The 24,536-nt window shown below is 44.1% G+C and overlaps 1 protein-coding gene across 1 annotated transcript in view; it reads left to right on the top strand.

The window, feature by feature from the left end:
- ADAMTS14 (ADAM metallopeptidase with thrombospondin type 1 motif 14) overlaps nt 1-24,536 on the top strand; it is a 127,498-nt gene that overhangs the window by 71,113 nt on the left and 31,849 nt on the right. The window contains exons 5-10 of the mRNA XM_025193858.1: nt 4,224-4,307; nt 8,741-8,888; nt 17,543-17,648; nt 21,418-21,561; nt 23,366-23,498; nt 24,118-24,231. Of these exons, the coding sequence (XP_025049643.1) occupies nt 4,224-4,307; nt 8,741-8,888; nt 17,543-17,648; nt 21,418-21,561; nt 23,366-23,498; nt 24,118-24,231 (729 nt within the window). The remainder of the gene's footprint in view (nt 1-4,223; nt 4,308-8,740; nt 8,889-17,542; nt 17,649-21,417; nt 21,562-23,365; nt 23,499-24,117; nt 24,232-24,536) is intronic.

The raw sequence follows: 24,536 nt of genomic DNA, 5'->3' as shown, positions 1-24,536 counted from the left end.
CCCATTATTGGTTGTTTCTAAATTATCCCCACGTGGCGGCTAGCGATTGGCTTGCTAGCCGTATAAGAGGCGTGAGCAGTTTCTGCCCAAGTCGGAGATCTCCGGGTAGGACCTCATTTAGGGGGACTCCGCATCCATCTCGTGGAGAACTCTGAGCCACGTGGTAGAGCCTAACAAACTCTGCGCGTGTCTCGGAGCCGACCGGTGGTTTGATCAGGTACCAAGACTCTCTCCCCGTCGCCGCATGATCTCTCGACGTACCGTACCCTGCGCGCTCGTCGAGAGTCACCTTTCGGACTCTCATTTCGGTCGTTCCACGGAACCTAGCAAACTCCGTGAGTGTGTATCCAGAGCTCTGTTCGTGTTTGTTTTGTGGAGCCTAGCAAACTCCGCGTGTGTCTTTTTGTAACTGCAACTCAAGAAAGTTTTTCCTGCCTGCACCGCGACCAGCTACGGTGTAAGTAAAACAGTCTTTAATCAACCCCTACGTGTCAGTGCCTAATTCTAGTTCGCCGTGCCGACCTTTTCCCCGGCCCATGTGCCCGGGCTGCTGGCCACAGCCCCTCGGCCCCGACACTCATCTTTTTATGTATACTTGAGTTGAATAGGTGTTAACAAAAAAACAAGTAGGCAGTTTGTAAGAAAGCAACTTTCCACTCAATTAGTCAAGTTTCATCTGCTTGGTATATAGTGCCATGGTCTTATCAGTTCTCAAGCAGGCCAAAGTTCTTCCAGGAAACAACAGGGGATTCAAGACCTGAATTTCTAATTTAAAAAACCACATGGAGGAAAATCCTTTTATTTAAAGAGTTTGGAGTGGGAACATACATCCATTCCTACTTTCTTTAGGCATCTAGAAAAGGGAAAGAAAATGTCACAAGGCTGTATTTTTTCCTTTTGTAAGATTGCCTGTTGCTACAAACGTTGACGCATATTTTATTTTATCTGTTGTTTCCTAAACAGGCCCTGGCCCTTTAAACTATACTGTTATTTCATTTGGATTTCTCTGTGGCTTCTGAAGTGGTAGGTCAGATTTGACTCACTGGTGTAACTAACAGATATGGACTTGCAAATGACTAATTTACTTGGTTTGATAAGATCTTTTACCTCTCCCAGAAAAGACATTTTTCTTCATAAAACATGAAGCTATTAGGACATGAAACATTTCCTTCCATTCAATGAATTCAACCTCTCCACTGGAGGCAACCGCTCATTCCAGGATGCTCTATACTTGACGTAATCTCCTCTGGAAATTGGGCTATTTTGGACTCTACTGACAACAGCAGCAATGTCATCAGGCAGCAAGGAACACAATCATTTGAAAATGTTGCCTCTTAAAATGAGAGACATTAAAAAAAAGGGAAGATGTTAATTCTGTATCCAGCTGTGTGTAATTTTGTGAAGCAGAATAGGAGTGAGGGAAGAAGGGGGAATAGATTTAAGATGGACTTTGGGGCAGTGTTTAAATATCACCATGGAGATTGTTTAAACAGGCTGTATGTAGGGTGTGGGTGTGTGAGAAAATATTTATTTAGTGTTACTTCTTTTGAAGAGTCAGTGTTTTGCCATCTTTGGAGACAATCAAACCACTATGTTCCAGTTTTCATTTGGGTTATGTGATAGGTGCCCCTGAAAGAAAGGATATTTTACCCTTGTCATCTTGCTATTGGTTTTGCTTTATAATATTTTTCTTAAATAAATGGAGGGAAGATTATCTTACCCCTTCCTGCTCCAATGGGAACTGGAATTGGAGGACTCCATAAGTTGATTGTGTAACTAGCAAGCAAAAGGAAGAGAGTGGCATGGAAATAAGAGGAGAGAGGGAGAAGGTAATGTGTTCTGGAGAGACCTCATACAGTAGAATTCAAGCAGTCTTGTTCAAGGAGAGAGGGGGAGGAAGAGACCTGTGTGCTAGAGACTTTTGTTTTGGTAAACACACACCTTTGAAGGGACAGGAAGTTATATATATGGTGTGGGCTCCCCCAAGAATTCAATGGATGATGTGTGTAAATTGTCAGATAAGAAACTGTACTTACATTTTGCTTTGAGAGGAAGTTTTGTTCTTTCATTTTTTCTCCCAGAATAGGGAGCAGCTTTAGGGCCTTAGTCAGGGGGCTGAGTAAAGCAGGCTAACTGGAGAACTTGCGGAAGGTCCTGGCAGAAAGTTCAGAGGCATAAGCTGTTTCTAACTTGAGCTAGGTAGGAGCTGCAGTCTTAGGTTTAAGATGCAGGGTAAGGTCAAATTGTTGTTCTGATATTTTCTTTTGTTTGTGTGTTCTTATACCTCCGTCTGCATCTCAACATATTACTGATTTCTTATGTTTGCTCTTTTTTTTTATAATCTTTCTGTTATCTTTTAACTTGCTTATAATCAGGCTAAGTGTGATTTCAGAGTATTTGACAATACTAGCAGGCCTCTTATCCAGGAGAGTGAATCTATCTTTTCTGAGCATGTGACTGGATAAGGGTGTGATTCTGCTAGCTTGCAGCATCCCTTCTGTTGAGCTGGCAAGACCTAGATGAGGCAGGTAAAGTTGAGGTACCAGACGTCAGAGAGGTGAACTTTGTAGCATCTCAGTCTGTTCTCAGTGGGCATGAGCGACTGGTGCCCCCTGAGACTGGGGGACACCATGGCGGTGAGTGGGGATTGCCCGCAGCTGCTGCCGGCAGTGTCAGCAGTGGAACAGGGTCGTGGCGGGGAGGGTGGCAAGCGGCAAGTGGAGACTTCCTGCAGACACCACCAGCTGTGTCAGCAGCGAAGGGGGTGTGCGAGTGGCGACTGTCTGCAGAAGCCAGTAGCAGCTTCGGTGGTGGTCAATCTTGGGGGGGCATGTGCCCCCCACCCCTCCTACACATTGCCTAAGTCAGTGGTGAAGCAGCAGACAGCAGAGAGGGGCACCTGGAAGGTGTGAGAACACTCCAGGAGTGTGTCTTAGAGGCACCCCTGGCCACCTCTGGTGTCATGGCATGTCAGACTTGAAGGTAGAGTCCCACCACACAGCAATGGGTTGGGTCACTGGCTACACTACATGTATAACAGCTTCAGCTGTAAGGGGTTAGCAACAAAATGCTTTGGAGACACTGGCCCCATCTGCACATTTCACTTAATGCATGATTAACCAATTAATTACACTTTAAGTGGTTACCTGGCCACACATTTATTCAGTTAATGGTGTGATAAAAAGAGGAATCAGCTAAACATTTCTTCCACAGAATACCTGTAATAACTTTGTAGATGCTTCCTATCATGCTATTAATTGAATGTGTGGCCAGGGACCCTTGTGGCTGGGAGCCATGTCAGCTGATTAGAGCTCCCAGCTGGGGGGACCAGTGTGCACTCCTGAGCCTAGGAGCTCCCAGCTGATGCTGGCTCTCAGCTGCGGAGCACATGCCTCTGTGGTTGGGAGCCCCATCAATTGCTAGGGTTCCCAGCTGTGGGGATGCTTCAGACACCCCTATCCATTGGTGCATGAAGTCAGTTGCAGTCTCTCAGCCACGGGGGTGCATGAAAGCACCCCTGAAGCTGGGACACCACATCAGTTGCAGCATCCCTGCTGTGGGGACCAGGTCAGCTGATGGGACTCCTTGCTGTGAGCCTACATGGTGTGCTGGCATGACTGGGAGCCCCATCAGCTGAGGGGGATGTAATTTCCCTGCACCAGCAATAAGCGCACACCAGCACCCACAATCATGTCTCCTGCCATGCATTTGTGGCATTGCAAGAGATGCAACTGTGTGGATCACGCATTAGATCCCATCGTGTCTTTACCTGCATGTGCAGAGGGGCCCACCATGCACAAGGATGGTTGTTCTCCTGAAGGTTTTAAATACCCAAACATTTTTGTTACAGTAAAGGCTGCTGCATCATATCCTCTGAACCCAGATTATAGCATAAACCCTCCTGCTGTACCTCAACAACTGTGACATGGAGATCTTTGCATATAGAGTATGTATGTGTTAATGCTTTAAATATAGACTTGGGTAATATATTAGTGATATATACTAAGAGGAAAGGAGAAGACTGCAGCTGATATTAGCACCTCTAGTATCTGCAGATGAAATGGGTAAATCCTTGAGGTGGCAATCTGCAGAGTATCTCTGATCACATGTCCCTGTGGGATAGAAAAAGGTAACAGGATAAATGTGCTCTGGATCTTTCTAAATTCATTTTTCAAAGGATTTGCATCATTTTCACTGTGTTTTTGTCTTGTTTTTCTCTGTAGGTGGATGAAATATACCATGATGAGTCCCTGGGAGTTCACATTAACATTGTTCTGGTCAGAATGATTATGGTGGGATACCGACAGGTAAGGACAGGGATTGAGTGAGCAGAAGATGCCATCTGGGGCATGGGGGAGGGAGATCATAATATAAAGTGTAATCAGGCTTAAGTTTAGGGAGGCAGTGGATGTCCAGACTGGGTTACATCTTAAATAAACCCCTCCAACTAATTTTCCCTTCTGTTTGGACTTGCTGCTTTTAGATTGGTGTACATGTCTGGGAGGATGACTCAGTCTAGTTGTATATTATTGTTAGAATTAGGGATCTTCTCAGCCATGGTTCTCCCTGAACCAGTTCTCTGTGAGGATGTGTTTGACATCCAAATCTCTTGCAATATGGTTTTAACCGCAGAAAGTCCGCAACAAACGGGATTTCAACACAGAACCTTGGAAGATGGAAAAAAAAAGGGGAGAAGAGTTCATTTTGAATGCAGATAAAATTATTTTTAGAGTAATATCATAGAGTAGCAGTGTAAAATTGAGTAGAGTAAGGTAAATTCTCTACTCTGAATAGCTATTTTTGATCTTTTGCTAAAATTTAAAGGGTGATGGATTTCTGTTTAAATATGAAAAATTGCCAGTGTTCCATTTGCTTTTAGCAGCTGTAATATGCTCTTGCTTTGCAAATGGAATGGAAACTATCTTGACTCTGTCTCTCATGTGAGGCTTGCTGAAGTTTCTAGACTCCAAAATTTTTTCTTTTACAGAAAACAAACGTGAGCATATCTGCATGGTACAGTATCCCTGTGGCTGCTAACTACAGCACTGAGCTGGGTCTGTGTGGAGTGCAGCAGAGTTAATTTCTTTGTAATTATCATCTTATTTGGTGAATTGAAGTTAATTTTTAGTTGCAGGGATTTTCTGTCACACTGCTGTGCAGATAGGAGAAGCACCTTTTTTTAGACCCTAAAGAATTTGGCTTATGCTTTTTTGTTTACTGTATACAGTTGCAAGGAAAGGGCTCATTTTGAGGAGAGGCACAACAGTCAGTTGTCACCATTCACCAAGGGGAATTGGTTCAAAGCAAGTCTGGCATAAAGTCTAATGACAATAATATTGAGCACTTAAACCCTGAAAATTGTTACTATTCATAACAGCTCTCTTGCTCATGCTCCAGACACATTGCAGTCCAGCTGAGCAATTGCGTAAATGCTGTCATGGGCAGAGATGGATTTAAGCACTTAAGTGCTTGTCTGAATTGGGACCTGGTGATTCACATCCTTACAGCCTGGGATGAAGGTTAACCAATCCTTATAAAGGTCCATCAGGTAAATTCTTCCAAATGAGGAAGCCAACTCACAGAAAGGCTACGAAAATTGTCCAGGGTCACACACTGAATCAGTGGTAAGGCAAATATTTAACATAGGATTAGTTCTCTGGTCAACTCATGGGAAAAGGTTTTGCCTCTGAATGAAGGGGACTCAGGTCTTATGGGTTCAAATTCTGATTTGTCACTTATTTGCAGTATGATCTTGGACCTCCTTGTGCTTATGCCTCCATCTGCAAAGTTGAGATAATAGTATCTGAATAACAAGGCTGATGTGAGACCGGCCAGCTGTTGTGGAGCACTCTGAGATACTCTCATTAAAGGTCCCACAGTAGAAGGTCTACGTACAAAGTTTAAAGTGCCAAACTAACTTCATGCTTACATCAGTGTAAGTGGTCTGTTGGTTGCTGGCAGTGTTATATTTAAATGCATAAAAACACTCCTTTTACTAGGCAGTCATTCAGACTTACCTGAGTCACTCAGTATCAGTTTTGGAATAGGAAACAATTAAAAAGAATCTGTTGGAAGTTTCTGGCAAAACGTGAATTGCCTGGTATTAAAAAATAGGGGGGAGGATTCTTTATTCAGGCTCCTGGAAATGGAGAAGCCATAGTTTTCTCTAGCTAAGAAGCTGTTTAAGAAAAGCCTGTGTCTATACAACAGAGCTGGTGCTAAGCTGTTTTTTTTAGCAGTGGTCCCTGAGGAGTTAGGTGAGCAAAACAGGCAGGCCCTGGAGGTTATTTGGAGACTTAAGGCCATGGTTTCTGAAGTTCTGGCCTTGACCTAGCAGTTGTGTAAGGGGCTGCTGACTAGACTACAACACTCAAAGACTGTATCTTTTAATAGTGGATAAATATGGTGAGAAAAAGCACGGGAGAGTTTAATGTTGGGTTGTTTTTTTTTGACTGATTTGTCAGAAGGGATTTTATAAAGCTTGTTTGAATGTGGTATTCAAAGCATTTTCCTTAGAACATAATGCAATTTGATGCACTTTTTTAGGCAATTCATTACCCTGTTGAGAACATAGCTGGAAGATTCATGCATCTCTATGCAGACCAACTCATCAGTGTAGTTTTCTGTGTGTAGTACATAAATAATCCTGCCAGCTGAAGAAAAGAGACATTGTGTAAGCTGTTGTAGGTAAAAAACACTAGCATTTTCCAGGAGAATACTGGTTACCACATAAATATTCTTGGTGAGCAGAAACACAGTGCACCTTAAAAATGATTCTCATTATTTCCTAGGGGTATAAGGAAAAGATTGAGACAGCCTACAGTGTGGCAGGTATCAGGTTCATCACCTGGTCTAGCCTTGTGATGATATATTGAAGGTAGACAGAATTAAAAATCAAAAAGTGACAGCTAAGAGCTTGTAAATGGAGGGGGAGGGGATGAAAACTTAAACACCTCATTTTGTATGTAGGGAGTCGGATGACCTCCTGAGTTTGCTTCCAACCCTAATTTTCTATGATTCTAAGTTAAATCTCTGCCATTGGGGATCCTGTATGATGCCCAAGGCCTCATGGTTGTTTGGGTTCAGAGGAAGACAAGAAGGTAATAGGATTGCCAAATCTGACTGAAGCTATTCTGGGAGATTCTTTTCCCCACCATGACATAATGTCATTAATTGTACTGTTCAACTTGTTCACAATATCAGTCTCCAGGATTGCTTTCAATAGTCACTGGGGGATCAATACTGATTCCAGTAGACTCCTGGTCAATCCGGGAGGGTTGGCAACCTTAGAAGGTAATGCTCAGATGTTTGAATCTGCATTTGAGGAAAAGCTCAGTCAGCTACTAGCTACCTATGAGCAATTGCTGCTGGAATCCTCATATAGCCCCTGGCTGATAACATATGACAGATTAAACAGGTTTAATGTTTCCTCTTGATTACTGATAAAGTTGCCAGCTTTCTCTGAAATCTCAAGGCAGCTTCCTAGGTTTGTTTTTTGCTTCTTGATTTTCATTTTATACTATAAAAAGTTTTTAAAAAAAATCACAGAAGAGACAAAGTTTCTCATAGTCTTAAAGATGTGTCAGTTCAACAATTAGTTTATAACCAGTGAAGCAGATGGAAATGTCTGCAAAGCAGATGCACTATAGGAGTTGAGCCCTTTGTGGTAAATATAGTTCCACAGAATTTTTAGAATATAGTTGCTCCAATAAATGATTTAGGGGGGGTAAAAGAAAAGAAAATTAGAATCAAGGAAGTTACTGTAAATGAATCACAGAGTCTCAAATGCTGATTTTTATGAGGATCTTAGATGTATGGTTCAAGTTTTTCAAAACTGGACATTGCTATGCTCAGTTTTGCAAGGTTTAAGTGACAATTACAATCCCATTTTCAGAATGACTTGGGTGTCTAGCTCCCATTAACTTTCAGTGAAATTTAGGCTCTTTCGTGCCTAAGTCACTTTTGAAAATGGGACTAAGTTATGTTACCAAGGTCCTGCAGCGCTGTGCAGAACAGTGCCTAAATGCCTTTAAAAATTAGAACCAGGTGCGTTTACTGGAAGTGATATGAAAAATCAGTGAACATTTACCAATGGAAACAAAGCTCCAAGCCTCAGTGCTTTGAAGGGCTTTTCATCTATTCGCTATAAAATCATAGAGCAATTCAATCAAAAAACTGCTAGGTACTAATCCCCTAAACTTTGCACCACCCCAAGTGGACCCTACTGCCTAGACTTAGCCTCTCCTTCCTTTTGTTCTGCTACTGAGCAGCCATATAACCAGGTGGGGAGTTGTGAAGGTTTTAGAGGCTGCAGCCCTGTTTATCTTGTCACGGGATGGCTTAATGTCTGAGTTCTGACCTTTTACTTCCTGAAACCACAGGATGCATTCTTGACAGTGATGCCTCAGCCTTTAGTCTTTTTGCAATAGATTGAGTGGGATGTTGCTTACTAAGTATGGGTCATTTTAAAAGTCAGATCCTCTGTGCTCTGTATGAAGTACTAACACAGCTTTCCAGAAGAAGTAGGTGTTTACCTTTAAGTCCTTGGCCAAATTATGCCTTCCCAGTGTACTGTATTATTGTTTACTGTATATCAAGCAGCCTCCATTGGTGGTGATGGTGTTGCACATCTGGTGTCAGGGGGTTCTCCATCTGGAAATCTTTCCTATATTTGCCCCCAAACTCTGGCTAAGGTTATTTTCCTGCTAACCTACTTGCCTTTGTTTTCTTTCCCAACTAGTCTGTCAGCCTGATTGAGCGAGGGAACCCTTCTCGGAGCCTGGAGCAGGTCTGCCGCTGGGCTCATTCCCAGCAGCGCTCGGATCCAGAGCATGCTGAATACCATGACCATGCAGTATTCCTCACCAGGCAAGATTTTGGTCCCGCAGGTATGCAAGGTACTGTATTATCTCCATCAGGTATGTGTAGTTTGCTGGGCTTGAGGGAAAGCCAGCAATTGAAAAGGATTTTCCACTGACACAGTCTTTGTCTCAGTGACCTTAGGTAATTGTCCAATAGGCCTCTGGAAAAAAGTTATATAAAATAGTATTTAATAGGACAAATGGAGGCAAGACAAAATTGGAGTATTAACTTGACCTGGAAAAAAAAAATCAAATGGAAAAATCCCTATCAATTAGATACCTGGGACAGCAGTCATGGGTAAGTAAAACCAAAAGGGCAAAGCTAGTAAGATGAAATGTAAAAAGAGGTTACTATTTCAAGTCATCTCATTGTGCTCTGTTGAAAAACCGCTGCAATCCCAATATATTACAAACTGATTTTAACAGAGCCAATTTCTTGGTCACTATAGAGCTGAGTGAGAATGTTCCAAAAATTCAGGGCCAGAGGTACAGTTTTGACCAGTATGCCAAATGCCTTTGCAATTTGCAGACTCCTGTTGACCCTTGGCCTTACAAGCAGTGGTGACAGTTTAAGAATTCCAAAGCTCTGATGAACAGGTACGAGTGAATTTAATGTAGAGGCTTTGATATTGATGTTTATTTTGAAAAACAAATGTACATGGCAGGCCTTCTGCAGCAGTATGAGGGTTAACTTCTTTTATCTTAGCATGTTCCAGGATAGTTAATACCATCACCTTTAAAAGATTGATTCCAAACTCCCTCCCACTCATTCTTTCTCTAATGTCAGGCATAGGAAAAGAAACATGAGCTAATCTTTGTTAGGCTTTCTGTGAATAAGGGTCTTGAGTTGATAGAGAATTTGAGGATTAATTACAGTAGATACCCAGAGGTCATTAAGGTCTTTACATTACATTCTTGAGTGAGGTATTGGGTGTCCGAACAGTCTGTATCACGAAGTAGAATGCCTGGCTCAAAATGCAAAGAATACAGCACTAAACCATTGACTTCAGAACCCAGAACTTCTTGGGGAAGTCAAATTTAACACCCTCCTTCATTTGGAAACGTGGTTTAGAATTGTATAGCTATGGTTGTGAAATATTTCAGTTTTCCAGAACCTTCCTGGCCAAGTGACTGTGTCCAGATAAACAGATTAAAGGGCTTTTTTTGCATGTAGACAAATGAAGGAGACTTGCAAGACTCTATCTTGGTGGGAAGGAGACTTAAAAAAAAAATCAGTGTGGGATTTACCTGTGATTTTTATCCCAGGGTGAAAAGGAAAAAGCATTGTAAGAATGTATTTGGTGGGGGAGGGGGTGGAGATCTAGGGCTTCTGTGACAGAGGGGTTCTCTTTCCAACTGGCCGAAGCTTGCAGGTAAATCCCAGTGTGAGAAGCTCCAACCCACAATATGGAATCAAGGTACATTCCATAGACACTCCAGTCCCTGGTCTCTCATCTTTATTTTTTATCCCCTTCCTTTCTATGTAATTCCAAAGGGCAAATTTGCTTTCAGTTGTGTCCCATGTGTCCTTCATGTTGTCACTCAGTTTTGTTGGCATGACTTACTGTGACTCTTCATCAGAAACTGTTCTTCCTTCTCCCCTGGTAGTGGGAGGGCTAGGAAGCATGGCTGAGCAGATCTGTCCTAATATGCAGATAGACTGCGAGTAAGACCTTACAGTGCATCTAAGCAATGGACAGGGGGGATCATAACTTATCAATTTCTGACAAAAAATGTATTAATACTGTAATGGAATAATGTTTCTTCACTTCTTCTGCAGCAGGTACACAGGGCACTATAGTTCATAATGACTATTTGTTACATTAGAACTTCTACTTTTCACATAACTCATTGCTCCAAAACGTTCATCTTCTGTGCAGAAATTTTTCAGGCTTCATCTTTGCCTGAACTTATCAGATGGACCAATGATCCTTCAAAGCTGGTATGCTTTCTCTGACAGCAGCTAATGCCAGATATATCAGAAAAATAGCTAAGTTTTCATAATGGATGATAATGTGATAACATGCAATTAGAGGAAGTCTAATTGCCAGCTATTATTAACTGGGACACTATAATTAACCATATAAATATCTAGCAATATTTTGCATCCTACTGCGAGGCCCACAGGTTAAATATTTTCCATATAAAGTTATCCTTTTTTATCCTCTTTTACGTACATTCACTATTCCCTTTCTTTGGTTTTATGTTGTGAGAGAAAAGTGACCTTTTCTATAGAATACACTTTTACATGCACCTAAATCCTATCCCCTGTCATTCACTCTAAATATATTGACTCAGTTTTCATACAGAAGACATTCTATAGTCTCTAATAATTTTTGTTGTCCATCTCTGGACTATTTCTATTTATTCTATATACCTTTTGAAATTATTTGGCCTGAACTGGACACACTATTTTAAGGTCTGGTCAGTGGACATGCAAGGGGGTTAATATATTTTCAGTATCACACTCTATCACTTTCTTAATTCAGTAATATCTTCATTACCTTTTGGACATGCATTTTAAGCAGAAGTTTTCAGTAAGCTGTCAGCAATTACACACTGGTCGTTTTCTGACAGTGATTTAGTTTGTTTGTCTAGTAGGAAGTTTGAGTAAAATTGCTTATCCATTTAAGTTCCTATTGGATGAAAAATAAGTGCTTCCCATTTAGAACTACCAAACTGTTTTGTTTTTTTGTTTTTTTTGTTTTTTAGAAAAGGCCACATGGAAAAGAGCTTGGGAGGCAGATTTTACCTGTGGAAGGCTAGTGACTTGAGTGTGTTTGAAAAACAAGAAAGCTATTACATTAAGAAATCATACTTTGAAAAGTGGAAAGAAGCCCTATGTAAAATATCAGTGCAGCGGATGAAGAGTTGCTGAACATAAGAAAAAATGTGCAAATCCATTAGGCACTGAAAATGTCTGTTATTTGGCAGATAATTTAATCCATGAATGGTACTTGATCAGTTATTGAGTTGATTGACTACCATTAACATTTTTTGTTAAATAACTTATTGATTCAGACTGGCAAAATTGTTGACTAATGTACTGGCTGAATAATACTAATCTATCCATTCTCTTTCAGTAGGCGTACATATTTCATGCAATGAAAAATCATGGTCAGGTATTTGATAAACTACTTCATGTTGAGTTCTTCTTAATAGGAGGTTAGGAAACTGCTGCTTGGGAGATGCCTGGATCTTGGCTTAGCTGTATAGCCTCAGTGTTGTCCTTTTAAAGTCTTTTGGTCATACCAGTCAGAGGCCTGATAATTCCTGTCCTGGTTCACACTTCTTCCCACCTGATTTCTCTTTACTGGGCTGGGTGTTCAATAATGCCAGTGTATCCAGTGATGTGGCCATAACAGGCTGTATCTGACAGCACAGCCCAGTAAAACACAACTGTATTTTGCTCCCCTGCTCCTATCCACTCTCATCTATTCTGGGCTCCATATAGCTCAGGCTTTAAACTACCTCTTTTAGATTGTTTCAGGGAGGTCTCTGTTTTGTTCTCTTGACTGAAATCCCTCTTTAATAACCATAGCAACAAAGGGCATTTTTACGTACGCTGTGGGATGCAGCACCAAGCAGTTTAATTAGTGACCTGTGCTAATTAAAAGTGATCGTGTGTCACATGATGTGCAGCAGCATCCCCATACTGATAAAATGGTGGCAGGATGCTTTGAATGTGCTCATCGAATGTGTTTAATTTCAAAGTGCCCCACCACCATTTTTTCAGCATGGGTGTGGCAAAGTGGGAACTCCTGACTAGCCACAGTGCTCGCCTCCTCACCTGCCTCTGGGCATGCTGCCCGCCATTCTTTCCTGCCATGCCTTGATGACACATAATTAAGGTGTTAATTAGGCAGGAGGCTGCCCTTTAAATTTCCTGGTCTCCTGGGCCTATGTATGCAGCTCCAACCACCCCTGTACTGCATCTCAAGCCTCGCAGATGTTCCTAACAGCTGAGTTCTGCTCTGACCTGGGGCTGGGCTCAGCTCATCCCAATGCTAGACCTCTTGCTTTCTGCCCTATTACAGGCCACACTCATACTGCCTCTCTCTCACTGAGACCTCTCCCACTCCACTGCCTCTCACACTGTCTCTCTCATACTGCCCCTTTTCAGGGCCACTCTCATACCGCCCCTCCTTTTCCTGGGGCCACACTCACCCTGCCCTTGCCTGAAGCGTCCTGGGGCTTGTTTCCCTGCACTCTCCGGTCACCAAGCGCATAGCCTCTTGGGCCTCTCCCGCGACCATCATTCAAGCGAGTGCTGGGTAGTTTGCAGAACAGTGGAGTGACTCTGCCTCTAGTCCCTGACTGGGTTGCTCACCCATCTGCTCTGATTAAAGGGCTCATGACTTGCCCCATTGTTTACCTGTAGCACTTCCTCAGCCACTCCATCCAATCGGCCTCTGGCCCACCTGTGGCCTCAAGCACCTGAAGGCTTACCTGGACCTAACCTGGCCTCCATGTTAGCAGGGCCTACCCTCAAGCCCCCTGCTCACCACGACCCACTTCACGCTCTTTTTTCCCAGGGCCTTATGTTAGGTCCCCTGATCATGGGGCCTCACTACACGCCCCTCTCGGCAGTTGCATGTTGCCACTATATCCTGGTCCCTAACTGCGGACACACACACACACACACACACACACACCAACACACACACACACACACACACACACACACACACACACACACACACACACACACACACACACACACACACACACACACCTCCCCACAGAGAGTCAGGGGTCCTTGCTTAGCCTCTGGGCACCTTGCCTCTTCACTAGCTCCATAGCCCTTGCTAGGCTCTCCAGGCCTCCCAGCTGCCACTCTGGTGCTGGCTGTCAGGTGTCCCACTGCACCCCGCCCTCCACCTTCACCTCCACTGAGGTGTATATTCTGCCCCCCTACTCTGGGGCCTGGGGTCACACACATGCCCCACAGGCTCAGGTGGCTGAAACTGTGCCTGACCCTACTCTCCGGGGTCTTGCACCCCACATAGGCTCAGGTGGCCACAGCTGTGCCTGGCCCCCAACTACGTCTGATGTTAATTGACCCACCTGAAGGTGGGTGCTGGAGTTCAGGTGCCCCTACTCCCCTTCCACTGGGGTGGTAACTGGCCTGCCATTTCTGTTCCACCACAAACCGCCCTGCCCGGCCACCCATCCCCAGCAGGGTGCAGTTTTAGGTCGTGCCCAGGACCAAGAGCCTCCTAACCTTCCCCATCAGTATTGCCCTTACCTCCTGGTGTTACCGGAGCAGCAGCTCCACCGGGAAATGTTGTTTCCTCGGTGTCAGGCAGCAGAGTGCTGTGCTGTGCTGTAGCACTCTGCTAGCCTGAATCTTAAAATGGCCACTCGTCAGAGCTGAGCCGCACCTGCTGGTTGCCTCTTCAGGCTCTTAACGTGGCAGACACCGGGGGTGCTCTACCACACACCTCCCTTCCACGTCAAATGTGTCAGTGTCCCCATGCACCCCCGTGCTGAAAAAATGGCAGTGGGGCACTTTGACTCGATTAATCGAGTCTGCTCCAGTGTGAAATCCAGCACGTTGAAGCAGGCTCCCACACATCTCTAGGAGCACAAAGTTACCAACCCTCGAGCCACCTATAGGCATATCACACCCTTAGCCCTAGCACCAAGGACACATGCTTTTTCAACTGGCTTTTTTTCTTCCTTGATATTCCAGTTTATAAAGTAGGAAGGCCACTGCTTTCTCACTTCCTTATTCCTATTTCAGACTGGCTCTTAGGGCCCTGACTTTGGCTCAAGCAAGTGGGCCTCTGTAGGAGCTGAGAAGTCATGTCTCATCCATTTCCTTGTTTGCACACACAGCTGATTGCCTTATGTGTAACTGCTCATTGTTATGGGTAAATCTGAACATAACTCTGACTCTACACTGAGCTTGCGTCTGCAGAGTCACTGGGAAGACTTTTTGAGTGAATACTTTATTCATTAATGTTGCCACTTTTCATCAAGTGATTTGCTGGTATTGGGAACTCCCTAAGATGAGCACACCTACTGCCAGGAAGCAAACATTTACAAAAGCATTTGATTGAAATTTGGTTTCTTAAAAATTGCCTTTACCTCAGGAGTCCAGTACCATCAGAACCTCTGGCCCTTCATTTAGGAGGGGTTCTCAGGAAACCATTTATTTCTGTTTTAATTTTTCATGCTTTGCCAGCTCCACAATGTACCGATCCACCCATTCATTCAGGTTTCAGCAGAATTACATCCTTCTTCTCCACCCTGTTCCAGAGTAATTAATATTAGTTGTTCCACTGCTGCTGGGTTTCTATGGAATGAATGGCTCAGAAGATACATGGTGAAAGGAGGTTAGGGCAGTCACACTTCCTGGAAAAGCTGCAGTGGCAACTGCAAAGTGTCAGTGTTCAAAATAGGGATGGCAGCCTGAGGACTGTCTTAGTCAACTTGAAAGCATACTTGGAGCACATGGACAGCCATGTCGTTTTCTAACAAGGGAATTTTGATGACTTTCTCTGCTCCTTTCCTGACTTCTAGTGCCATCACAGCAAGCTCAAGTTAATATGCTAGATCTCGTTCAGATTGTCTTCAGAGCCATGCTTTTATCAAGTAGGAAGGAAATGGCCCTCTGCAGGGAAAGCAGACATAAGCATGGCCACTGCTCTTGTATAGAGTCCCATCGTGTCCTCATGCTCTGGAGTGCAGGCTCCTCTGGCTGGTTTTGTGATGAGATATCTGAAACTACTGGGCAAATGTCATCATACTGTTGAGCCCAGTGGTTATGTATGCCCCTCCCTGCTCTGACTTAATAGTGGATGCATTGAGTTATTGGGGACTGTGTGGGTGCATGTGTGTATATATCTCAAAGCCTTCTTGCTGCTTGTGTTGCTTTAGATTATCTTTACATAGGGCTCTGAAGTTTGAGAGATTTCTCCCTGTCCTTTATTTTATCTCTCCCTTTCTTTTTCATCTGAACTATTAAAATTTTGAGGGCAGTCAGGTCCAATCAGAAGTCTAAAAGACTGAAGGGGGAATCCAAACTCAAAGCATCCTTCTGGGCCAACATCTGGTCATGGTTTTGGAGTAAGAATATCAGTGGTGTCAAGGTGTAGAAAGAACAGCAATCATGGCAAAGCCTTATATGTAGAGTGAGGTGGGGCCAATCAGTACAGGGATTAGATATTTTACCTAAACTCCTTCCCTTGGTTACATGTAAAAAGACGGTCCCATTTTTGTTTCTACTGAAGTGTTGCTCATTTTATAAAATAACCATGTACCTCAGGATCTTGGTAGCTTCCATTTGGGAAAGCCCCTGGGTATCTGTAGTAGAACTCTGCAGGTGAGGATGGGATAGCTGCATCCACACAAAGAGCTGTCAGGCTCTAAGGAAGATTTGAGCTGAGACGCATCAGCCAAGCAGGCACATCAGTCCACTTCATTTGCACTTTTGTGGTTTTCATGAACACTAACATTCACTCTTGAAATGGACGTAGCCACACAGCTCTTGTTGGGATGCTGTTTTGTGACCTGTTTTGTACTGAATTTCTCTGGAGCAATCAAAGTGGTACCCTGCTTTGGCTGCTCTTTGCCATTGGCTCAGAGATGGTGGCTGCCATGACTGATGAAGGACCTGCAAATTCTTTTGAAACCTGTAGCAGGAGATGGGGTTAAATTGAATGGGAAGGTACTTGAACATGTGCAATCTGGTTGGTCAAGATATATTGACATTAAGGTATGGAAAGTATGACAAATGTTTGGATGTGTCAGTGTAACATTAGTCTGTTCTTGGCACTGGGAGCCATGGTGACCTCACTGGAAATCAAGTGCATGGCCCCTGGCTACTGGCCAAATGTTTTACCATTTGTAGAATTTGGTCCACTTGTGGGCTGAAGATTTTTCATTGGTAGTGTTTGTTTTCTCCTCTCATCACAGTAAAGTCTTATCTGCATGCCCCTTATCCTGGACCAGGAAGGGCTGAGAAGGTAGGTTGGTTTCCAGGCTGATTCAGTCACTTATTTTTCTCATGAGACTCATTTGAGGTGATGTTCACCTCTCCACTGTGAACTGGGTTGAGACTGGCAGCCTACTCACACAATCAGTGTTTTCAGCAACTACTGATCGGTCCAGAGTCAAATCAACAATTGCAAGGTGAAAGCTTTGTAATCTATGACCTGTCCATTCTGCCACCTGGTCCAATATCATCCATGGAAAATTATGAAGGAAACTATAGTGGGATTAATCTGAGAGGAAACTGGCAAGTCAGACATGTAGCAAAAGATGTGAATAGGTGCAAAAGGGACAAGAAATGCATCACATGTATTTTCAGTCCAGTTAAACAGGTGGTACATGGATTACAGCAGTTGCTGATGCACATGTCAAAGATGAAAATTATACCCTCTCCTCTCTTAGTGTGAGAATCAGTCAGGAATGAATGTAACAGTCACTGTGGGGGTGTGTGGTGAGATTCAAACAATATGTAATTTCAATACTTTCTGAGCCCATTTGCTTCCATGAGATATGAGCCAATGGGACATATGATAGGCTTCATTTACATTAATTCCTAGGCAGCTGCAAGGACCATGTCTCTCAGCAGTAAGCTGAGCATGAAATATGATTGCAATGGCTCTAGTGTGTGGTTCTTCCCTTCTCATGACTGCCTCCCTCTTGCTCTTTTTTTTGTCTTGCTCCAGGTTATGCTCCTGTTACAGGTATGTGCCACCCTCTACGCAGCTGCACTCTCAACCATGAGGATGGATTCTCCTCAGCATTCGTGGTTGCCCATGAGACTGGCCATGTGTGAGTCACTGGATATTTTTTCACTGCTGCCTGGTGGGTGTGTCTACACATGCATTAGATCCAGGAGCAGTTTACCCGTGAGTAAAAGCTCCTGGGCAGGCCACACATGCAGGGAACTGGGAGCAGATTTGCTGCTGATGGCAGCAAACTGCTCTCGATTCCTAGGGTCCTGCAGTGGGTCTCTGCTGCCACCAGGGGGAGCTCTATGTTCCCCGTGGGTGCTAACCCGGGGGTAGCAGGGAGCACCAGGCTAGGAGACAGCTGTCTCCTGGCCGGGGCTGGAACATTGCACCCTGCCTCTGGAGGAGGAGGGGCTGCCTGCTACTAGGGCGGAGACAGTGTCCCCCCCACCCTGGCATCAGGGAGCTCCTGGCCCTGGCTTCTCAACTGGAGGTATGAGACTTAGAAAGAGCTGCAGGGGAGGGGCAGATCCCATCCCCTTGCCCTGATCCTCCGGTGGGGCAGCTAGCAGCCAGCTTGCTGCTAGCTGCCCTACTTGTAGATTGAGGCTGAGGGCTGGAACTGGCTCCACACCTGCTGTTCTTTCCAAGCCTCATGCCTTGATCACCTAATCGTGGCACAGGACTGGGACCTGCCCCTGACCGGGACAGTTCCCAGCCTCTACTCCACGATTGCAGGGCAGGAGCTGGAGAGTCTGTTCCCTGCTCAGCTCTGTGATTGCCTGTTCCCCACCCAGCATGTTCAGCTCTGCAAGCTGTTCCCCAGCCAGCTCCACAATCAAGGAGCCAGGCAGGGAATGGGCTGCTCCACCCCCGCCAGCAGGGAGTTCCCAGCATCAGCTCCATAACTTCAGGGCCCGTGCTGGGAGATCCTTATCTCTCAGCCCAAGTTCCACAGTTGTGTGCATTTACATGTGCATATGTTCCCCATGACTTCAGAGCTTGGGCTGGGAAATAAGGATCTCTCAGTGCCAGCCCCACTGTCATGGAGCTGGAGCTGGAAAATAAAAATCTCCCAGCCCCTGCTCCTCAATCATGATCTCAGAGCTCCCTGCTGCCAGGGCAGGGGGACATTGTCCCTGCCTGGGCTTTGGTGGCAGACCCCACCCCGGCAGGAGGCAGCTTCTGGGGGCAGGGAGCAATCTTTCGCCCCCTGGTGGCCAGTTGACTGGGAGCAGATTTGCCCCTGGTCAGGCATCTGTCCGAGCACTACTGCTCAGTACCTAATTGCAAATAAATTTGCTACTTGCATTTGCAGGTAGCAAATTTACTCACGATTAGTGAGGTTTACTGCACAGTAAGCACATGCACATGTAAATGCACACACTTACTGCACAGTAACATACACTACTTCGCAGTAAAGAGTCTCATGTAGATGCAGCCGATGGCTCAGTAGGGTGCTGAGTGCTCCTAGCTTGTCTGTATTGACATGCACAGTGGACTTTCCCTCTGAATGAGAAGTTGTTTTGTGTTGAAATAATGGCCTTCCAAAATAATAATGTGGCATTTGATAGTGGCAAATATAGGAAAGTAGTCACTTTTCAGCATAGTTGGTTTAATGAGCCACTCCAAAGTAGTCTGCTTTGGCCTTTGCTGTTGACTTGTATATAGAGCTTAGAATCTGTTGCTTTGGTTTTAGCCTGCGTGGCTATCAAAAGGCTTTGAATGCTGCGTTTTACTTCTAAGCATGAATACTTGGTGAAGATGCAGAAAAGTGTCCAGAAATTCAAAAGCCATCTATTGTTCCTATATAGAAATAAAACCCCACGTTCAGATGCCTTTAATTCCCACAGTTAGTCTGGTGTGGTTGTTACAGGCATATAGGCAACAGCTGCTTGCTTTTCTTTTGGGGCCAGTAGCCTCTTGGTGGGACATACAGTGTTCCCAGGTTGCTATATAGTACTGTCCTGGGGTAGAACTGGGAAAAAAATGTGCTTATAGCGACTAAAAGGACATACTTCCTGGTTACGGGAACCATGAAGCTGTGAACAGTGACAGAAGCTCCATCATCTGAGTAACTTCAATTAGATTGGAAAAAAACACTCTGTCAGAGAGTGTAACAAGTAACCTTAATGAGAATAGATCTCATCCACCTTCTGTTCTTTTAGTCTCACCAGCAGGGATAACAGGAGTTATTTACATGTACTGTGTCCAGGAGGAATCATGCACAACACCCGTTAAGCTTATTACAAATACATAATTGTCTATTCCTTAAAAATGTGAACCATAAAAATAGAAATTATCCTATCCTGGAAGAGGGAAAGTGGTGGACTTGTATGGAAGGGACACTTCTTGTCCATCCTAGGAGAATTTCAGAAGTTTGTGAAACAGTCCATAGAAAAAAGGAGATTGAGATGTCATCAGCTGGTTTTGCAACTCTGGATTGTAAGGTCTTAAAATTCAGTGGCCAGTCACACACATACTGGCTGGGAGGTGTCCTGCTTTGGGAGAAGACAGAATTCTTTCCTAGTGGCTGTTCTTTATCCCATGGGCTGAAAAGTTGAGTCCAGAGGAGAACGCTGGCTTTATTAAAAGGTAGAACAACTCCTCAATTGCTTTTTTCATCAAAAGTAAAGTATTAAATATCCTGGACTGGATTGTTTTAGTGCATCTGGGATAGATTCTGGACACAGTACCTGGAGAGGCTCTTTATTTCCTTTTATCCTTCTCAAATTATTTTTGTGTCCATTGAAACATGTGTCTACCAAAGAAACTGCAGCATAATCAGCAGGTCTCTAGCATGATAACTACATCAGTGGTGGGTAGTACAGATACTAATTTAGCTTCATGATGTTAACTGCGAAAAAAGTCACAAATAGGAAGCAAAATTTGGACATTTATGACTATTAAATATAACAAACTGGTATGAAGCCAAAGGCTTTACTTAAGATCCCACAGCTGTTCCTTGAGCAGTCAAATCTGCTTTCAGTTTACAGCAAACCGGTGTCAGATGTTTAATTGGGCCAAAGCAATGGAGTCTTTAACTTAGTGTACCATCTGTGAATCAGTGGCATTGAATCAAGCATATACATTGTATATTATGACTAAGTACAGTAAAGACATTAAACTGCTGGAAAGATAGTCTCCCAAAATCCTTATAGATCCTTATAGATCTAGAGCTGGGAAACATGGACAGGATGGGCAAAAAAGACTTACCTGAGGAAAAAATGATGACAAGATGAAATCATGTGAAATTATTAAGACTTTTGGTTAAAGTTCCTCTAAATGAAGTTTATAAATGTGATCAGTATTTCTGCATCATTGTTTTTGCCTGTGCTCAGGTTTACAGTGAATGTGTACTTGGTGAGCACTATTAGTTACAATGAATGCTGAGAAGTCTTCTTAGAATCAAATGGATCATTACTTATTGGGACCTTTCTCATCTGCCCTCCTTCAATTACTAGCAGATCTCTGTCCAGGGTCTCACCTAAGAAGAGATTAGATGCTGGTATTGAAAATTTCTGCCAGAACAAAAACTTACACTGTGCCATTCTGATCAGCTAGGGTTCTCCCAAGTAGCTACTTCCAAGTTCTAACGTCCATAGCTGGACAGTTCAGTTTTGGGCATCATATTATTTCTGTTTCTCATGCACTGTCCTGCACTGTTAGTGAGACTGGAATTGTGTGAGTGCTGGAAAAGTATTGATTGAATATTGGTCCAAACAATTTGAGATGTGCCAGGAATATGTCTTTTTCCTTGTCCAATCAAATTAAGGCTTATTTGGGAAATATCAACATTTAAAATTCGACTGATGGCTGTTGCTTGATGGCACACCCTAAGGAACACAACTCACAGACTTTTTTAACAGGTTAGGTATGGAACATGATGGCCAGGGGAACCGATGCGCAGATGAGACCAGCATGGGGAGCATTATGGCACCATTAGTGCAGGCTGCATTCCACCGCTACCACTGGTCCCGATGTAGCAAGCAGGAATTGAACCGATACATACAGTAGGTCACTTTTAAACATTGTGATTTAAAATTAGCTAGTGTATGATTTTGGTATACAAATGAATATTACAGGCATTTATATGAACTCATGTGTGCATGGAAAGATGAGAGTGGAAGCAAGGGTTCTGATTGCAAAGACACATTATAGCAAGGAAGGCAGAAACGAGAAGAATCTTGTGTAGCAGGTGCCCCAAGTGTTTCCTTAGAGCTGTGATGCTTGACCTTTTCCCTGGCAGGCCAAATAGGCAGTGCCCAGTCTCTCCATGGGAGGATCCTGCCAGTAGTCCTGATCTGATGCCCAGGGTGGGTACAGCCCCATCCAGCTGCCTGAAGAAGGGCAGGGGGCAGGCAGGCCCCAATTCAGCTGCATGGGGAGAGGGGGCTTGGTCCAGCCCTAGCATGGTCCCATGTGGAAGGGACACGGTGGAGAAGGAGGCATCGCCTGGCCCCAACCCAGACCTGCAGCGGGGGAGGAGGCATGGCCCAGCTCTAACCCAGCCCTGCAGGGAGAAGGGGGCATGGCCCAGCTTTGAGTTGGGGACCGGAGAATAGCCCAGCCCCATTTGGCTGCGTGGAAGGAAGGGACATGGGAATTTAATAACAGGGGAGGGTGGTTGTGTTAATGGCCACTGCTCCTGCACTGCTAAACTTTCTAACGTGGGGAGCCCCACAGGCCAGATGCTGTCGGCCAGAGATTGAGCACCCTTGCCTTGAAACCTTAGCTCTGAGCTTGGAAATGTGACCTTGAAGCTAGTAATTGCTTTAGCTTCTATGTTAAAGCTCCGTTGCTACCACATATGCCTTCTGTTTGTCTGATAAGTCTGTATAAATTTTACTATTTAAAAAGTAATAATGGAAGGAAATCCCCTGGGAACCTGCCCCTAAAATCATGTCCTTAGTCGCCATTTGAAAATGCTTACTGGTGCACTTAGTCACCTTGGATAGATAGAGCTGATCAGAAAAAGATAAGGACGCAAGTGGCTTCTTTCACTTGACATCTTCTGACAAGTCAGGCTTGTACTCAGAGGGACACCTCAAATGTTGCGGATGTCATTGGAACAGGAGATCACAAAAAGTCTCAGTGGATGGTTTGCTGAGAACAACTCACCCATGCAAATTCAAGTGAATTATTACTAATTCTAGGGCACAGCTTATATTAAGTTCTTGTGGTTCACAAGTTTTTTGTCTGCATTGCTTTGCCAAACCTTAAGGCTGGCTAATGTCCTGCATCATATACTGAATTGAAACACATCAGGAAATTTTGCACTTGTTTAAAGTAAAGTTTAAAAATAATTACGGGGGGCATCTATGTATAACCAGTTGACCCCAGCCTGGATTTGCTTGTACATCAGCCTTTTTATCTTAGGCGAAAAAAGTATCAGTCAATTCTGGAGTGCAATCGTTTGGCACGGTTTGTAACAAATGTATTTACTAGCAATTTAGAGTTCTTTGACAACGGCAAATAGGTAGCTGGTGGATAACCTGCTGTTTTTAACTCCAAGGGAGGAATAGTTAAGGGAGGATGAGGTCTGATATCAGAAGTGTTGGAACAGAGGCCCACTTGTAGTGCTCCCAGGCTCTGACATGATGTTGGTGGAGACTAGCTGTGACCTTCTTAAAGCTGATGTACAAATGCACATGATAGTGGTGGCTAGTGTTAGAGTGAGGACCAAGGGAGTGAAGATTCTTTAGCAGGGGAGGGACAGGGACATAGAAAAATGGAAGGGACAAAGAAAGGTGCAATTAAAGCAAGGAAAATTTGTCACATTCAATCTAACTTTGTCTTTGCCTGGCATCACTGCAGTTCCTACGACTGCCTCCTAGATGATCCCTTTGAGCACCAGTGGCCCAAGCTACCAGAGCTCCCAGGAATCAATTACTCCATGGATGAACAATGCCGCTTTGACTTCGGTGTGGGTTACAAAACATGCACAGCTGTGAGTATTGCGTCTGTTAGCAGGGTATGAAAAGGAACTCACTTTGTGGAGGAGGGAACTAAAAGAATCAGTGGAGATCTTAGTGGTCCTCTGGAGGTTACTGAGCTATAGATATTAGAAGCTTGCCATGTGTAGGTATTTCAGGCTTTGGAAGTATCTCTGGTCTATAGGTCTGGCATTGTTTATTAGGTCTATTTGGTTTCTAGGGAGGATGAGCATGCAGGGTGGAAACTGGCTGCACTCTTTTCCCTTTACCACATTTGATTAGAAGTGATAGTGTCCATAAAGCAAATAGTACCTTCTGCCTGTCCTGATGGTAGTGTTTTAACAGATTTATGTATTGGGTTTGAGAAGGGAGACTGCAAATCTGAGGGGCTAGCTCTGTTTATACCCAAATCAACTGAGAGAGAGGAGAGGCTTAAGTGGGATAAAAACAGGCATTTTGCAGTGAACTTCTTGGAATTACTCCATGTCTACCTTGTGTCTAAGTCTCTGCAGTGGGACAGGCTCAGAGTTTTCAACTTCTTTGCTCTTGGTCATAGTTTCAGGGTTGGGGGCAGTTGAGGTTGGTATATGTCTACCCATTAAAGTAACAGAAGGGTTCTTGTTTACTTCACAGTTCAGAACCTTTGACCCTTGCAAGCAGCTGTGGTGCAGCCATCCAGACAACCCTTACTTCTGCAAAACCAAGAAAGGGCCCCCCCTGGATGGGACCGAATGTTCCTCAGGCAAGGTACCTGCAGTACTGGGCATAGTAGAGTCTGGATTTACTATTACTAGAAAACAGATGTACTTCTGCTCAGCTTGGGTCAGAGATGTATATGAGCACACATAATCAGCTGTGTAAATACACTGATCCCTGCACAGTTTCCTTGCAGAGTGGAGGCACGGGTGGACGGGGTGGGGAGGGAAGAGATATATAGGCTTTTGCATTAGTCTGCATTTTGAAAATCATGCATCTCTTCTGTTTTATTTGAAAAGGTGAGAAAGATCTATTTTCTTAGAAACAAAAGTGAACTTTTGAGATGCACCCATGCT

Source organism: Alligator sinensis, unplaced genomic scaffold (assembly GCF_000455745.1).
Source record: "Alligator sinensis unplaced genomic scaffold, ASM45574v1 scaffold641_2, whole genome shotgun sequence".
Classification (NCBI taxonomy): Eukaryota; Metazoa; Chordata; order Crocodylia; family Alligatoridae; genus Alligator; species Alligator sinensis.
This window is presented reverse-complemented; position numbering and strand designations above follow the sequence as displayed.